General features: G+C 45.0%; 1 protein-coding gene across 2 annotated transcripts in view; it reads left to right on the forward strand.

The window, feature by feature from the left end:
* The window catches only part of CCDC93 (CCC complex scaffolding subunit CCDC93), an 88,676-nt gene that overhangs the window by 24,772 nt on the left and 45,455 nt on the right, over nucleotides 1–18,449 (forward strand). For both annotated transcript variants that reach the window (XM_081242611.1, XM_081242612.1), the window contains exons 7-11: nucleotides 2,899–2,999; nucleotides 11,258–11,294; nucleotides 13,805–13,897; nucleotides 14,185–14,235; nucleotides 15,084–15,170. In XM_081242611.1, coding sequence (XP_081098737.1) covers nucleotides 2,899–2,999; nucleotides 11,258–11,294; nucleotides 13,805–13,897; nucleotides 14,185–14,235; nucleotides 15,084–15,170 — 369 coding nt within the window. The remainder of the gene's footprint in view (nucleotides 1–2,898; nucleotides 3,000–11,257; nucleotides 11,295–13,804; nucleotides 13,898–14,184; nucleotides 14,236–15,083; nucleotides 15,171–18,449) is intronic.

The raw sequence follows: 18,449 nt of genomic DNA on the forward strand, positions 1-18,449 counted from the left end.
GGCGCTTCCCTGGTGGCACAGTGGTTGAGAGTCCGCCTGCCGATGCAAGGGACGCGGGTTCGTGCCCCGGTCCGGGAAGATCCCACATGCCGCGGAGCGGCTGGGCCCGTGAGCCATGGCCGCTGAGCCTGCACGTCCGGAGCCTGTGCTCCGCAACGGGAGAGGCCACGACAGTGAGAGGCCTGCGTACCGCAAAAAAAAAAAAAACAGAAGACAGGCCTGCACAGCGGAGCTCATGTAAAAGAGAATAGAGGAAGAACAAAGTTTAGGGGCGTCTGGAGAAAACCCTACCTCCCCAGCTAACTTTCCTACCCATAGACATGATTGCCATCCGTCTCTCGTCATTCCCTCACTCAGTTCCCAGGGCTTCATTTTTGTGGTGGTGGTTGTTGTTTTATTCATGTGAGAATGAAGAAAACAACCTGATTTGTCTCAGTTATAATGACTTGCTTATGGGGTGTTTCAGGGCCCTGCACTTGCTGATGGGAACATCAGCGGAGCCCCTCTGGGTGGAAGGCAGCGTTTGTTCAGGGGCTGGTGGGCGGAGGTGTGTCCGTGAGAGTAGGGTTTGGGTTTGGGTTGCCAGGTGAGCCCTGGGAGAATGAGATGTGCTTCCTGCCGAGTTGGGTGTGGTCCGGCCCCCTGGAGCTCTGGAGGGCAGTGGCTGCTCGTGGCTGTCTTGCTGCCCGCTGGGTATTTCCTGAAGGGGTTGCCCACCGTAACTGAGAGGCAAATTATTTAATCTCGGCTTCTTTAGTAGCAAAAGGTGGAGGTAATGGCATCTGCCCTGCTTCTACCTCCTGGTGTAGTTACAAAATGTAAAAGGTGAGATGTATGTGGCGTGCTTTAAAGTGTAAGGATAATTACATGAAGGCCAACATTTGTCATTGTTTGGCAGAATAAAAGGTCCTTGTGGCTGTCGGTTTCAGTATGCTATTGTTTTGGAGTCAGTCCTTTAGACTCCAGTTTCCTGTCTGGGGTCATTGACTCTATGAATGGTGACTAAGGAAAGTAGCAGTTAAGCTCAATCATATAGTGCGGCTGTAATGGTAGAGCTCCGTGGAAATTAAATCGTACACAGTAACTGACGTCATATGGGTCTATTGTGTTTTTCATTTCCCCATAAGTCTGTTTTGTGTTATTTATAGCTTCCTATTCATGTAGGCACCAGCAGCAACCTAGGACTATTTGCGGCAGTGAGTTACAAGAACAACCCTCCAGGGTCATCCCAGCACCTGTTTCATTCCTTTTCCACAAAATTGTTGAGATTATATATGTTACAGAAAGGATGTTTTTCTGTATGTTTGAAACTTTTCATAACAAAAAGTGAGATGATAATAAAGTTAACAAGAATTATCAAGAGGGGAACAATTCTAATTAGCATTAAAATACCACTGTGTGGAGAAACCTGATAGTGTGCTTGTCCTGGTGATGTCCAGGTAGAGATTAGGTGTGGTGGACTCCGCTAGTGGAGAAGGAAAGATCCAGGGACAAACTGGAACACCTTGCACAAACAGCTGCCTGTTTGCACCCAGAGCCCTGACTGGAATACCTTGCACAAACAGCTGCCTGTTTGCACCCAGAGCCCTGAGCAAATATTATTAGGTATTGTTTGATGCCAGTTTGACAGCCAAGAAGGACATTCATTTGGGGTAGAATGACAAACCAGGCCATCTGGGGGTGAGGACCTACATTAATTGAGCACCTACTACGTGTCGTGTACTTTGTGTTTAGGAAATACATATATATATACATATATATATATATGCAGTTTCAGAATGTGTCCTACACAAAAGAGATCTGTGTTTCTACATTTATAACTAAATAATACTCTAACAATTTTAAAGTCATTGAAAGTTTAAAGTGCATTTTGTGTTTTTATAAGTTTTTTAAGGATAAACCTCAAAACACTTTTGTAAAGAGATATATATCTCTGTAGGGTTTGTATTTACTTTCCTTTTCTGGTAATGGAGATTTCTATGCCATGAGAGAATTTTTTTTTAAACATTCTAGGTTAACATGTATATCTGTGATTGTTGCGTGGTTTATGTCTCTGGGTGGTAGAAAGGTCTGGATATGTAGTGACTGGAAATTTTGTATTTTTTTCTGGAACATTTTATTAAAGAATAAAAAGGATTTGAATAGAGAGATAAATCTTGCTTTTCAAGGCAAGATTCAGTATTATAGAGATGTCAGCTCTTCCCAAAGTAATGTATAGATTTGGTGTGATTCTAGTCAAAGCTCAACAGTTTTTCATAATGAACTTGACAAGCTGATGCTAGAATTCATTTGGAAGAGTAAGAATAGCCAGGAAATTTGAAAAAGAACAGTGGAGACAGGATAAAGGCTCATAAAGCAAGAGGAATTGAAGAGGGTGATATTGGTACATGTTTTATATATATGTATATAGTTGTCATTTTAAATCAAGGAAAGGATAGACTATGAAACTGATGATGTTGGGATTCTTAATTTTCCATTCAGAGAAAAACATATATCTATAGATACCTACCTTTCGCTGTACCCCCCAAAAAAATTCTGAATAGATTAAAAGGCTAAATATAATCTATAAAAATAACATACAAGAGCCTTTTTTTTTTTTTGCAGTCCCTGGGTTAGGAAGTAAGATGATTGATAAGTTTGATTGCATGAAATATTAAAATGTCATAGGACAAAAAAACCCAACAAGATTAAACAAAGTTGACAGGCAATAGATGGGGTGGAAATATTTGCTCCAGTATAAAAATCAAAGGGGCAGATTCCTTGAAGGCCGTCGCCATGTGCCAGCTGTCCTCCTGCAGGGGAGCTGTACACCCGCTGCCATGGGAAAGGACTCCAGCCCCTGGCAGGCTGGACCAGCCCCCTCACGCTTATTAACTCCCCGCCTCATCCACTTCTTAGGATGCTTACAAACCCCGTCGGAAGTACAGACGCCAGCGGGGAGCAGGGGAGATGCTGGATGAGGAATCACGGGTCCACACGACGCTGTTGGAATATGGCAGGTAAGGAAGGCGGCCCAGTCTAAAGTGTCTATTTGATAAAACCATTGAAAAGGAAAGCTAGTTTAAATTGCTTCATTGGGGTGAACTTGGTTGGTTTTCACCTGACTGAGTCTACGGGTTTGAGCCTGTGATTGCCAGCACCGGGGACTTTTCTCCCTCGTGTTGAATTAGCTCAGTTTCTGTGGGTGGCTTCTCTGGTGGTGGGAGAGGCCTGATCTTTGAAGTTTCTCACCGAGCCCCCATCCCCGGCTCTGCCCTCCTCGGGGAGTTGGGAAGCGCGGGGCGTTCGCAGAGGCCCAGGTGGGCTGCCTTCATGCCCCTGCCATATGTTAACACCTTCAGGTAAACTAAGAATTGAAAGCAGTTACGGCGGTTTTACTTTGTGTCAGAGTCTAATAGTTTTGGTTCCCTGTGAAGAAGTGTCCTGACCAGGAAAATGAAGAATTTAGAAGTAGTTTTGTCACTTCTTAAAAACATCTCGACTGCAGGCTCTCGGGACTGTTGCAAAGCCAGGGCTAGCGATCCCTGCCAGGGAAGACAACTGGCGCCAGCTGCTTCTGAGAAGTCAGGGATGGTATGAAATGGCACCAAGACGTGTCACTGTCACTTGCTTGATATGTATTTAAAAAAACGAATCAAGCAGTTGACCTCTCCAAGTAGGTACCTGAACAGTGTTATTGTTCAAAGATTTCTTGAAAGCCTGCATTGCCAATTCAGTGAAACCATGCCTAAGTGCTTCCCCCACCATCCCTGACCAATTCTAGCAATGGAAAACCATCTGCATCCTGGCTAAGCCCAGAACAATTGAATTCTCTGTGCAAAAAGTAACCATTCCTTCCACCATTCCTGTGTCCCATCCAAACACTGATGTCTGCTTCAGTCTGCAAGGGACTGAGGGCATAGGCAGTTTCTGCTTTAGTTGTGTGAAAACATAAACTAACATCTGCAACTCACTTTAGAGTTTTCAAAGCATTTTTCCCTCATGTATCCTATGTTTCTTCTTTACACACAGCCAAAAGATAGAGGGCAATTAAAATATAATTTTTATTATGTACACAACCTACATTCCCTCCTCAGCCTCTCAAATCAGGTTGAAAATGTCACTGGTGAATATTAATTTGAGAATTGTGGGAACATTTTTGTTTTCTTAGAAATACTAAATTAAAATTGAAAATGAAAAAAAAAATCTCTAATTTTAAAAAATACAGTTCTTACAGCCTCAGTTTTCAGTTACACACACACACACACACACACGCGGAAATGCTACTCCTCGTTGAATTTTGTGCTTGACTCTGGGTATTAACCTTCCTTTGTGTCCTGAATGTTCTACTTAGGGTCACTGATTCCTTGATGTGAGTATGTCTCCTGTGCCTCCTCTCCCTCTGCTCGGAGTGATTGCTGTGTGCTGCCCTGCTCATAACCCAGCCCTCACTGGGGGGCTGGAAGTAACAGAACTGCCACTAGCATCTCCAAGTGAGCACCTGATGGCTTCTTCCTCTAGGGTACTGGAGACAACCAGAAGGAAATTAAGGCTTAATTGCCTTACTGATTCCGTCTCTCAAATGGAATTGCAGTTGCGGCTTTTTGTTTGTTCATTTGTTTGTTTTTGAGAGAGTAATGCGGGCTCAGATCCTTTCTTCCTGAGAACGAAAGCTAGTCCATTTTCATTCAGAGGAAGTTGTTAGTTCTGACCCTGACCTGAGCGTGAGGGCTGCCCCACAGCTCACCAGCTGTTGCTGCGAATTGAGCTGCTTCTGAGTCAGGCACCTCCAGACCAGCGACATAATTTGCAGGGCCCAATCAGCGTAAAAGGAAAATGCAGGGCACCTTAGGCCCCTGGGAATCATAAATAATGATTAATCATTAAGGATTTCATGACAGCGGCAACAGCCAAATGCGGGGCCCTTCGGGTGTGAGGTCCCGTGCCACTGGACGAGTTGCACGCCTTGGACACTGTGAGGGGGGCTCTCTAGCCACCCCTCAGCTGCAGGCGGGCACACGAGACTGTGCTGGTCCGGGCGAGCCAGAGCTGGAGAGGCAGCCTCTGGGAGTGTCCCATGTTCCGGAGCCAGAGAAGACTTAGGGAAGTGTGGTTTTTGGTAGTTTGTATTGTTCATACCTCCATTTTTTCCAATATCCAGTACGTGTCTCAGAACTAGCCTTAGTTCTTATTGGTGGCATCATGCTGACGCCGGATTTCTGAGCCTGGGGTGGGTGTTTGATGAAGCCTTTTTTTGTTTGTTTTTTAGGAGATGGGGTTATTTTGCCTTTTTTTTTTAAGCTTTTCTGGTAAGGAGAGGGTGAGTTTGTGAAGGTGGAGAATTCTGATGGTTTATTCAGCTCATTCCCGTTTTTGAGAATGATGAAGACAGCACTCAGAAAGGTTAAAAAATAACCTGCCCAAGGTCAACTGCTGACGATTAAGAACTAGTAAGAGCCTCACACTGGGACTTGAACTCAGGTTTGCTGGACTCCAAAAACAGGTCATCATTATTATCTGCAAATGTTGTTTGGGCCTCTGGTGGGAGTTTGGTTCTTGATTTCAGGAAGACAGGCCCAGCGTTGGTTGTTTGATCTGAGACTGAACAACCAGAGAGTGGATGTTACAGCTGACAGAGCAAATGGGATAAAACTTAGAGCCCCAAGAAGTGTCCGTTTGTTCCCCTTCCTTGGGCAGGCTGCTTGCCTCCTTTCTGTCTCTCTTACTCTTCCCTTAGGGTTTTTTTTTTTTTTTTTTTTTTTTTTTCTTTTTTTTTCTTTTTGCGGTATGCGGGCCTCTCACTGTTGTGGCCTCTCCCGTTGCGGAGCACAGGCTCTGGACGCGCAGGCCCAGAGGCCATGGCTCACGGGCCCAGCCGCTCCGCGGCATATGGGATCCTCCCAGACCGGGGCACGAACCCGTATCCCCTGCATCGGCAGGCGGACTCTCAACCACTGCGCCACCAGGGAGGCCCTTCCCTTAGGGTTTTAAGTCAATACTCTCCACGGCTTGAGATCCTTCCCATTCAATGAGGATTACATAACAATGTCCTTATGAAGGACTTTGAACAGTTTGTCTCATGTAAAAAAAGGAAATGTCAACTGTTAGGTGCTGTCACCACCACCACCAGCACCATCATCATCACCATCACTATCATCACCATCATTATCACAATCATCATCACCACCACCATCATCATTATCATCACCATCACCACCAACACCATCATCATCACCATCACTATCATCACCATCATCATCACCATCATTATCACTATCATCTTCCTCTTCATCACTATCACCATCACCACTGTTGTCTTTATCACCATCATCCTGAGCAGCAGCAGTTTTCAGTTCTCAAATGCCCTTAAGTGTGACCTTTAGAATCAGATGAGGAGCCTCACCTGAGCCCCTCCTTTCAGTTCTCCTTGTCCCTATGTTCTCCTTACCCCCAGCTCTAGCCCTCCCTCCAGCCCCTTTATGAGAAGCCTTACCCTCTTCCCTTTCCTTCCTAATCCAGCAAGGCTGGGCCCCTGCTGCCCTGGGGACTCACTCCACTCTTCCCTGCCTCCTCCTCACTGTCGTGGCACCCCTTAATTGCTCATCCCCACCTAGGAATCCTCATCCCTCATCTGTTGTCAGTGCTTCTGTTTTCCTCTTCATCTCGCCTCTTGACAAGAGGGAAAATATTTTGACTCCTAGCATAAGAAGGTCTGAAAGCAGTGTTTCCTCTTTGGGGTTAGAGGTCAGTCATCAGCCTAAGCCCGCAGAGCATCTGGCTTTGAGGCCCGCATCCCAGTTTCTTCTCCCTTTTTTGACTTTCAGTTGCTTAAATAAGGCTAGACTTTGAGCCTGGCCAACTATGCTGAGGACCTTACAGACTGTGTGTCTTGTTAAAAACATGTTGGGTATATTTGTTTAAATGTTATGTTGTTGGAAAAACAAGACTCATAGTTTCAATTTTAGACTTAAACACAATTGTATCATTATAATATTTCAATTATATTATGGGTCCAATCAACTTTTAAGAGCTAAACTTAAACAACTAACCACACTATGAAACTGTCACTGTGGGGAAATGCATTTTAAGTGCATATGACATGTCTCTCCCAACCTGTGTCCCCTTTGAAGGCCCATGACATGCTCATAGAGTATTTAGTAAATGCTCGTTGACTGAACAAAGAACAGAATCCACAGTCCTTAGTATTTAGGGCTTTTTTATGCCCCTGATTTGTTCTGGATTCCAGACGATTTGATATCTGTCTTACTTTGCCCTAGGGGAGAAAGTTAGTTTGTTTTCTAGAACTGTGATGTACAGTATGGTAGCCAGTAGCCACGTGTGACTGTTGAGCACTTACAATGTGACTAGTATGGCTCAGGAACAGAATTTTAATAATTAAGTTAAATTTACATTTCTTTTATTACATGCTTTAGTTATTGGAATATGTTTAAGTATGTCTGGAATAACTTGGGTATATGAACACTAATTTAAAGTTCTAGAAGATGTACATCCTTGATGATAAAGACCGAGTCCTGGGTCTGGAGTGTGAGGAAGTGACTGGGTGGTGAGAGGGCTGGAGCTCTGTTGGTGTTGACGGTGTAGAGGTCAGCCAGGTTGGTGGGTCAGAGCTAACAACGGGAAATCCAGGAGCACACTGAGGCATGTGGCACTGCATATCAGGCTGGCACTTGAGAGGAAAGGGCCCAGCTGACAGGGCAAGAGGAAAGGTAGGTTGTAGGATACAGCATGAAAGGATGCTTTAGGAAGGATGAAAGAGAAGTAAATGTGTTTGTAGTAGAAATAAGTTGAAGCATCTCCCTGCTCTTTGTGAGGATGATAGGCCGCAAAAGGGTATCATGTTCTCCTGGTGAAACTCAAACAGCACGGAAGAGTCTCCCAGAGATGTGGGACCAGTGAGCAAGTGAGGCAGATGTTGATAGGCAGCTGAGGACAGCTCTTTTTTTGTCATGGAAGCGTTGCCACTGTGTCACATGGAGAAGGAAACCTTTAGAAGAGTCAGCAGGACTCTTCATTCAGCAAACGTTAATCAAGTACCTACTATGTGCCAGGCACTGCACTAGACGCTGGGGATACAAAAGTGAGTATTCATAGCAGCCCTATTCACAGTCACCAAAAAGTGGAAACAAACCAGATGTCCATCAGCTGCTGAATGGACAGACAAAATGTGGTTTTTTCATACAATGGGATACTATTTAGTCATGAGAAGGCACTAAGTACTGATTCATGCTATAATATTGATGAACTTTGAAAGCATGCTAAGTGAAAGAATCCAGGCACAAAAGGCCACGTGTTGTACAATTCCATTTATATGAAATGTTCAGAATAGGCAAATCCACAGAGACAGAAAGTAGATTAGTGGTTGCCAGGGGAAGGGGATAGGGGAAAATTGGACTAACTGCTATTTATATATATATTAGGTGTGGAGCTCTTTGGGTGATGGAACTATTCTAGAATTAGACAGTAGTGGTGGTTGCACAAAATAGTGAATACACTAAAAACCACTGAAGCATACATTTTAAAATGGTGAATTTTATGTTATATGAATTATACCTCAATTTAAAAAATGTAAAGAAAAAAAAAAGTGAATGAAGCAAATTTCCTCCCCTCCAGGGCTCAACAGACAGATTGCACATAACACATAATTATTGTACCCCGTGGGTGTCAGCACAGAAGTGCATATCTGTGTGGGCCTAACCTAGTTTTGGGTGGTCAGAAAAGTCTTCCCAGAGCCTCTGTCTTTAAGGAGAAGTAGCTGGGACCTGGGAATTGATATACTCAGATTTAGCTGTTTACTGCTTTGTTTGAAAAATCTGTAAAGTTCCTGGGCCTTAGATAAGGCCCGTCTGCCTGAGGGTATGTCTTCTGCCCTGAAGGTCTCCACAGACTGAAGGCCTGGGAAACAAAAGAATACCCAGGGTGCAAGGACACTTCTAGGAGTGGGAAACTTCAGAGAGACCCTCTGTTGGTCAGCGCTCCCTGGTTCAGGACACAAAGCCTTCCCACTAGTTTCAGCAGAAAGGACTGATTGCAGGGGTGGATGGGAGGAGTTAAGAGATGTGACGTGGGCTGAGCAGGGTCACTTCCCAAGTGTCACATTAGATCTGGGCTGCCTAGGATGCTGCTTCTGCCTCCATCAAGCTGTTGCCTGTGGAGTTGGGAAGCTGGTACTGCAGCTGCTGACAAAGAACCCACCCACTTTGCCAAAATCAGAAAACCACCGTGACAGCTTCTGGCCCCAGAACCAGGTTACTGCTACTGGGATCCGCACCAGTGCAGTGAATCCTTTGTGCTTTTGCTGTCTCCTTCTCTAACTGCTACACATTCAGAACTCCAGCAAATGCATCTCACTGATTGAACCTAAGTAGTATTCAGAGCCCCAGGTGCAAGAGAGTATGGAAAATAGAGTTGTTTGTTCTCCTGCCTCCACGGTATAGTAAGATGCTAGATGTTGACTAAGCCAGTTCACTGAATCTGCCATAAGGTCCTGTACAGGATTTGGGTGGATACTCAAAACATAACTTTGGTCTGCTGCACTTTGGGCCTGTAGATCTGTGCCTAGAGGATGGGCACAGTGTAACCAGCAGTGACTTTTGGTTTCTCCAGTTATAAGACAACCTGTTGCAGGGTCGGGTGATAGTTTTGGCTTCTTGATTTCTCCATTTTCTTGGAGAAGGATGCAGACAGGCAAACAGGCAGTTGGACATGATTTCTGTCGAGGAAGTAGGGAGAACACGTACAGGCACAGGGATGGATCAGCCAGGGCAGAATGTTTGAGCAATTGAAAAGTTTCCAACCCAAACTACCCAGCCTATAGTTTGTATCTCCTTCTGGCCCTCCCGTACCGTCAGTGGTAATTTATAGAAATCCTATGGAAGCTGTTTAAACAGGGCTTGGGATCATGTTTGCAATTCCATATCAGTGGTACAAAGCTCAGAGAGGTGAAGCAATTTCTCCCATGTTACACAGTTTGCTGGCACCAGAGTGAAGACTCTAGCTAAACCCATTGTCCTGACTTTCTACTTCCCAACCCACCTTGTATACCAGATTCAACTGTAAACTAAGCCTGTGATTTGTCAGCAGTTCTAAGAAATCCTGTGCCCAAGTGTGTGTTTCCCTTCACACTCATCACATGGCAGGCAAAGCACTGGTCCCAGATTGAGATTTTCAGATTGAAAGTGGAACTGACTTTTGGAAATGACTAAAACCATCCAAAGCAAAGTCTGGGAACGCTTCAAAGAAGAGGTGGCTTTAGAGCTGAGGTGTGAGGAGTGAATAGGAAAGTAGGAGGAGCCAGCAGACTAGCACAGTGTGCAGAGCTCTGCTCAGGGGCCGACTCACAGGAGTGGGGAAGGCGACCTGCTGGCGGTGAGGGAGGCTCAGCGGTTGTTAGGCGGGGCCGTGGAAGGGAGGCTCTGGTGACAGTGGCCACAAGGGCATGTGTTCCCTGCCAGTGACAGGTGTGGGCCAGGCCAGCGGGAGGTTGAATAAGGGATGGGGAAGGAAGAGGGGGCGTGGAGGCCCGAGACCACGTCAGAGGCCAGCACATGACGCAGCAAGCAGGGTGAGGTATGAGCGAGGGCAGAGCAGGAGCCCTTGATTTGTTGTTCTTAAACGGTTGCGTGTGATTTTATTTCCTTAAAAGCTATTTAAAGGTAAGTGAGTTTGGGTGTCTTGCATTATGGTTTTTGTTCTAGGTCGAATGGTTTTTGCATTGCTTTAAAAAATAGATATTAATTAGAACCTGAAAAGCTAATTTAAACCAAAGTGCATTTGTGAGCATCTTTGAATTTAAACTTGGCATGCAGTGAGCACACAACATTATTGGCGTCATGCTTGGATTGTGTTTGAGAATGAAAAATGGGCTGGACATGAGGTTATGAAAGTAGTCATTTAGAAAGCATATTTAGCTTGAGCAAACTCATTCACATATCATACAGATATTTTTAAGGCTTTTAGCTTAAACCGTGGATCTGAAATGCAGTTCCCGATTCAATGAGTAATAATCGCACTTAAAGAGAACGTTGCACTTTGCGGGAAGCGTTCCCATTTATGGCATTTATATGGCAAATAGAATGGCGGGCCCTTTATTCAAAAACAATGGGATATGGTTTTGGTTTAGGCACTTGAAACATGTTCTCCAGTCACCAAATAGCCTAAATTCTTTTTGGTGCTTTTCATATAAAAATCCAACTAAAATGCCTGTGATCAAATTTATTTTTTTAATAGTAATTGAACTCCCCTCTTTTGTGGCTTGCAGGAGGTATGGATTTAGCCGCCAGAGCAAAGCAGAGAAGGTAAGAAAAGCTTGGCTAATGGGAGAGAATGTTTGAGAGACGCAAATGCTCCTGCCCTTTGCCTCTGTCTGACGCGGACGGGCTCCCAGCAGGGGTGGGACAGCAGGACTCTGGTCCCTGGGCAACCCCGGGCAGCGGGGATGTGCCATCTACCTTTGGCCCCTGAATCTCCCTCGTGGCATCCCCAGTCTGTTGCCCCTGCAGGCAACACCTCGTCATGGAACTGGAAGTGAAGGGTGATTGGAAGTCATGACACCAGGGTCAAACAGATGGCCTGTAATAACTCTAAAACTGTAGAGATGAAGTCCACTCCCAGAGCCCTTAGCACTCCTCATCTGATGAGAGAGGCCCTACACAGGTGTGAGCGGGCTGCTGGCAGTGAGAGAGAGCACAGCAAGTGTTACAGGCTGGCCCTGTACTAAGACAACCTGGTGTGGGAAAAACGGAACATTCAAGATGGGGCTTTATAAGTTCATAAAAGAGTATCAAGGATTTCTCTTCATTCACGTATTTTTTTTGTATGTATCAGTATCCATTCATGGTTCTTAATTGTCAGCAGCAGGGAAGGCATATAAATCTTACAGTGCCAAACCTTTCCTGTGTTCAGGCCCTTTGTTCAGGGCCCTACGTGTATTTTTTCACTTATTCCTCTGAACAACTCTGGGAGGAAGATACTTATTTCTGTTTTTCAGGGCAGAAAGCTGAAGTTCAGAGAGGCTCAGTGATTGGTCTAAGATCACACAGCTCCTAAAGTGCCATAATAAGAATCTGAACCCAGATCTGTGTGACATCAAAGCCTGTGCTCTTATCCACTGCCTTTGCAATAATAACATGCTAACTAAGTGGCCAGTGGCCTCTTTAAAAGTAGACTCCACAGCTTGAGATCTAGTAAAACCTCTTTCCTTATTCCCCTCCTGACCTCCAGATTTTCTTGAATGAGACACCACTCCCCCTGCCGTTCTCCTGCCACCCCTCCTCTGTGCAGATCCCCCATTCCTCAGTCCTTCCAGGAATCCTTCCCTGACTGCGGCCTCCCTCTGCTTTCTGCGGTCATTGTCTCAGTCCTTGGAGGGCACTGACAGTGACTTGGAGCTTATGTTCTAAAGCCACACTGGCTGGTTTCAAGTCCTAGCTCCTCCCCTTCACTGTGTGACTGTGGTCAGTATACTTTGTTGTGCCTTAGTTCACAGCATCTGTGAAATGGGGGCAGAAATTGTACTAACTCACAGCATGGTTGTGAAGATTAAAATGTAAGGGATGTAGAATAATCCAGCCCATAGTGCACACCTACAAAGCATTAACTATCATCATTATGATTCTCATTAACAATCATTTATGCATTCATTACGACATCTTCTTTTTTGGTTTTCTTCTTATTTCTTCCACATTTCTGTTTTCACTCAACCAAACAGCCATTTCCTCCAAAGCAAGGTTTTTTTTCTGGGTTTGAGTGTCATGTGGCATCTAGTGTATAAGAATTTGATGTGTATGTGTAATATGTAATTTTAAGTCTGAAAAGAATGTCTATGTATATGACTATATTCTGAAATAAGGCAATTTGGTTATGATTGGAAAAATCATGAGATGCCCATGAAATATTATTCGCATTGGCCTTGCCTTATCATTCTCATCTGAGATGGCACATTTGAACTGGAAGTCTTATCCCCTGTAGATATATGGAGATGCTCAGGCCACGCCCCAGGGTCAGTCATAGGCTTGTTATAGAAATGCATCTCAGAACTGGGATGGTCTCAGAAGGGTATCTGAGGGCAGTCCTCTCATTCAACCCTAGAAGACCCCAGTATCCAGAGAAGGTAAGCCTGAGGTTGCCAGCTGGTGAATGGCAAAGATGGAGCTAAAACCAAGAACCCTAGACTTGCAGCCCAGGTTTGGGGAGCAGCCATTACTCCAGGTGTCCTGAGCGTGGTGCCGTGTATTTAGAGCTTGAGCTGGTTCCATAGCCTGGAGCTTAAGCACCAGGGCAAGCAGTTTAGAGTCTTTATCCTTCAGGCCAGTGGTTTTCAAACTTTGCTGACCACTCTTGGCAGTAAGAATGCTGTTTTTCATCATGGTTCAGTACACACACACACACACACACACACACACACACAACACACACACACACACCTGCAGATACAACCCCCAAAACAAAAGTTTCACAAAGCAGTACATAACCCTTTACTACCTGTAGTGCACTTGGATGTGTTGTGTTCTGTTATTTTTATTTAATTTATTTAGATGCCAATCATACCTGCTAAATTACTTTCCTATCCCACTAATGGGTCTCTGCTGAAAAACAGGCAGTGATCTTAAGGCAGTTATCTGCTCTTGGCAGGAATTAAAGTAGGGGAAGCCCTGGTCTCTGGATCCTGCTTTCTTCCCCAGAGACTGGGTGACTTGTCCAGATCTGTGTGTTTTCCTTCACAGACTCATGCTCCTTTGCAGTGTTGTCCTTTCTCTACTGAATCTCTAACTGCAGTGCTCAGCTCTCTTCCCATCTTCCCTTCCAGGCTGAGGACAAGAAAATGGCACTTCCCACAGGACTGTTAGCTGCAGAGAAAGCCGACGCCCGCGAGGAAGACGAGCTTCAGGCTGCTGAAGAGGTGAGTGGTCCGTGTAGCCCCTGAGGTTTCCGCCTAAGTCTTTGGGGGAAATCTCACTTTCATCCGCAGCTTTCCAGGATGGCCAGCTGCCTCCCACAGCCAGCTGCTGTTGGCTGGCCTTTCGCACCCTTTTCAGCTTCCTTTCATCACCTCTCGTGAAGCTCACCGTAAAACGAGACCGGCTGAAATAGCCCTTGGGTTCCACTGTGAAGACCTGTTGCGACACCCTGCTTAAGTCTTGTGTGGTCAGACCTGCTCACTGCTACCTCTCCCTGTTCTTCTTTTAGCAGCGTATTCAGTCCCTGATGACCAAGATGACTGCCATGGCACGTGAGGAGGTGAGGCAGGCGTGGTCATGTGGGTGGGCGTGGTGTGGAGGTGGAGGCTTGGCACCACCCCGGCTCTGCTATGAGGGGGCCTCTTCCGAGTGTCCACCCTCAGGGCCCTCTCGTTTCAGCACCCTGCTTCCCGTTTTCTTGGGATCTTTCTTTTGGAAACCTTTTATACAGGCACGGTGTTGCCGGCCATGGGAACCTCTAGGAAGGAGATTTGAAGGACCCATGTGAAGACAGGATGTCCCAGCTGGGGTGGCATCACAGGGCCCCTGCAGGAGAGCTGTGGTTCAGCCCTGCCTCTCCCTAACTGCATGTGGCATCCCATGTCAAAGGAGCCCTTGTTTCCCTCCTACACCATCTAGGTAGATGATAGGGTACTAAATTTATATTCACTCTTCCCAGAGCTCATGACCTGTGTAAAAGGTTTAACCAAGTGCTTTGAAAGGAGAATTCCTTTTTAGGGCAGGAAGGGCCTGTGGCAGTCAAGAGATAGTTCAGGAATTCTGAGATCCCTTTTCCTCTCCCATTTGTACTTTCTTCCTCTGAGTCTGATGCCTGCCAAGTTCCCTTCAGGCTCTTTTTAGTGATCCTCAGCAGTAAAAACCCTGGAATGATTTTCCAGGATACCCAGGGTCCGAGGAGAATCTAACACAGTCTGCTGAGTGACTCAGGAGGAGGGAGGTGACTTAACCTTTGCCCTGAAGCTTGTTTTCTCCCTTCCGTGTTTCCGAACACATGAGCAAAAGCCAAATTATTTTTTCCCCTGGGAATATTATCTATTTTACTTTAATAGTGTTCAGGGTTTCCAGACAGTGCACGGCCTTGAGAACACACCCTCCCTGTGATTGCAGAGCCGTCTGACCGCTAGCTCCGTGGGCCAGATCGTGGGCCTCTGCTCTGCCGAGATCAAGCAGATCGTGTCTGAGTATGCAGAGAAGGTATGTGGGGACCCAGCTGGAGCCTTTGCCTCAGATAATGCCCCAAGGACTTCTCCTGCTTCCCTACCCCCTCCCAGCAGTGAGGGAGGCAAGTTGTAATTCATCAGCCTCGTTTGTCAAAAACGTACACCACGCGGAGTCATCCGCATTTGCCCGTTAGCTGAATTCATTTTCTTCTGCAGTGCCCATTTTTCTATAAATATAAAGAGAAAACCTGTCTCTCAGAGCAATTATTGCATCTGATAAATGGATGTGTTAGGTACAGCACCCGCATTTTTCCTTCTCTACCAGGCTTCTTATAACTTGGGCTCAGTTTGGTGATGGGACTGAGGGGTGAAACTTTGCCACTTAGGAGGTGAACCCCATAAGTCAGCCAAGCCCAAGGCAGAATTTTGTGTTCTGCTTTATTAAAAGAGTATAGAATGAACAAAAGCCTGAAAGTCGTATTTCAGCGTTAGATTTTTTTCCATCCTAAGAATAGGTAGCAGGACCTTGAATATTTCAGGGAGACAGTGCTTAATCATTTGGCGCATAACTGATCCTGGTCTGGCTGAAATGTAGTATCGGTAAAATCAGATTTACAGGGCATTGTTTCACATCCGTCCTTCCCCAGCCCTACTCAGGCTGCCGCACTAAAATGTTGATGTCTGTTGAAGCATCCAGCTTTGCTTTCCCTGTCTCAAAAGTCTTGATGACAAATTAGCTCTGCCCTCACCCTCTGAGAAATATTCTTCTGGAGCAGTTGCACAGATGATGTAGTTGGGGAACAGGTGTCACCTGTAATCTGGTAGTTATAATCTGCTGTAAGCACAGCAGGTGGTCATCTCTCACCAAGTGGGGGGCCTTCTGAGCAAGGCTGAGGAAAGTGGTACAGAGTAGTGGTTACCAGAAGGGAGGAAGGCGGAGGGAGGGTGAAATGGGTAAAGGGAGTCAACAGTACGGTGACGGGTGGAAACAACTTTTGTCGGTGAACACACTTTCAGAAGTCGAAATAAAACGTTGTACACATACATTCATGTAATGTTATAAACCAGCTTTTTAAAAATGGCATAGAATGTCTGGGGAATGGAGTTCTCTTGTTTTCCCCACCCTCCACATCAATGCTTCTTAACGTGGGTTTTCTAATCCAACTTTCATAGAATCCAGAGTATCCTGTATTTTATATTTGCCACCTAGAAAAGGTGACAGTTGTCAAAGTGTCATCTGAGATTTGACCGGAAAAAGATTTAGGTCATCCTAAAAGTACCCGTAAAATCAAAAGACTTGAAGACATAGTTGTGGAAAGAGGGATTAATTCACTGCCCTAAGAAGAAGTTATCTTGGTTTGCAGTCAGCACACACACCTGGATGGCAAGAGGGTGAGTCTGTACCTGCCCTTAGGTCGCCACATAGCATTGCTGAATCCAGTTTTTACCAAAAGACAGATGGATGGGGCACTCACTGCCGTTCCTACAGGGACTCTGCTTTTTATCTTCATACTTGCCCACTGCAAGCAGATAGGAGCTCAGATTATAAGAGGGGAAGCAAGTAGGCAGACCCTCCTTAGTATACCTGTCCTTGCTTGCAAGTCTTGACGCTTACCTGTCTTCCCCATCAGCTCAGCTATTCCTCCTGGGTCTCTATCCCTTGAGCGTTCCCTACCTCACCCTTGTACGGTGATCTGATGGCTGCATTCTGTATTCTTGCTTCTCTGCACCTGTTCTGTTCTTCCAGAAAAGAGTGAAATAGTAGTTTTGGACAAGTCTTTTTCCAAGGACGTATATAATTAAAACTTTTCATGGAGAATTGGAGTTCACCAGTTCATTGCTTGATTGTCTGTGTTGTTTGCATTAAATATATAGCATTAAAGACGAGTGCTTTTCAAATTAAATTGCCTTTAATCCTGTTCCCGTATCACAGTTATTTCACATTTGCATGTTTAATCCAGTGTTTGTCCCCAGATATCCATGGTAACACCTAGTTGCAATCATCATGTGTGTCTAAAAGAGGTGGAACGGTGTAGTTACAAACACAGCATTGGAGTCCTATCTTGGTTCATGTCTGTCTCCTCAACTTCCTAGCTCTGTGACCTTGGGCAGTTTATTTACCTTCTGTGCTCTAGTATCTTCATCTATAAAATGGGAATAATATAACTTTCCTGGCATGGCGTTCTGAAGATTAAATGAAATGTGAACAAAATGCCTAAAACAGTTCCTGGCACGTTATAGCCATGCACCTAATGGTAGGCTTTATTTGCACTTTTACAATCTGCTTTTTTTTTTTTTTTTTGTCGCATCAAATTCTAAACATTTTCCATGTTTCCAGTCTTCAAAATAGTTTTCACATGGATCTGATAAAGTAATTCATTAGGGCTTCCCTGGTGGCACAGTAGTTGAGAGTCTGCCTGCCGATGCAGGGGACACGGGTTCGTGCCCTGGTCCGGGAGGATCCCACATGCTGTGGAGCGGCTGGGCCCGTGAGCCATGGCCGCTGAGCCTGCGCGTCTGGAGCCTGTGCTCCGCAATGCGAGAGGCCACAACAGTGAGAGGCCCGCGTACCGCAAAAAAAAAAAAAAAAAAAGTAATTCATTACATTTCAGCTCATTTTTTATTATGTTTAATCTTTTAACCTGTGTAGAGTTCATTTTTATTTAGTCTGAATGTACATTCATCCTAGTTTTCCTGTTCCTCTCCACTTAATATCATTTATCAAATAATTTCTTTATACTCAGTTGGAGATACTTTGTTATATTTTTGTATTTTAGATCTAATTTAAACTATGTATTTTCTTGCTTTATTGGTTTATACTTCTATTTTTATGCAAGTTCCATGGTAAAATCATGTTTGCTTTTTTGTTTTTGTTATTTGCTTTATTTGTTCGCTATAGTCTTGTCAATGTCCTCCAGCCAAAGACCACTAGGAGCATACCCATCGTTGAACAAGTTGGGTTTATTGCTGGTTGTAGTGAGGGAGACCACACACCAATGGGGAATCATACAGCATCTCAGTAAGGAGGCATTAGAAAAGGCTTATGGGATTCAGACTTGTTTTAGGGGATTTGGGGGACACTTCAAGAAAGTAGAGCTTCGCTTTGTGTTGTATGCCTTAAGGAGGGGCAGTTCAGTGAATCTTATCTAAAGAAATCTATGAGACAAGGGCAGTGAATCAAGGTTAAAGCTGTATGCCCATGTTAGCTGGTATAGGGGGATGTTTGATCATTTAGGGGATTTGAACAATGTTCAGGTTTTTGTTCACGTACAAACATGACTCCAGAGTGGTCGATCCTTGTGGTTGTCTGATG

This window comes from Mesoplodon bidens (assembly GCF_964165515.1).
Source record: "Mesoplodon bidens genome assembly, chromosome: 8".
Classification (NCBI taxonomy): domain Eukaryota; kingdom Metazoa; phylum Chordata; class Mammalia; order Artiodactyla; family Ziphiidae; genus Mesoplodon; species Mesoplodon bidens.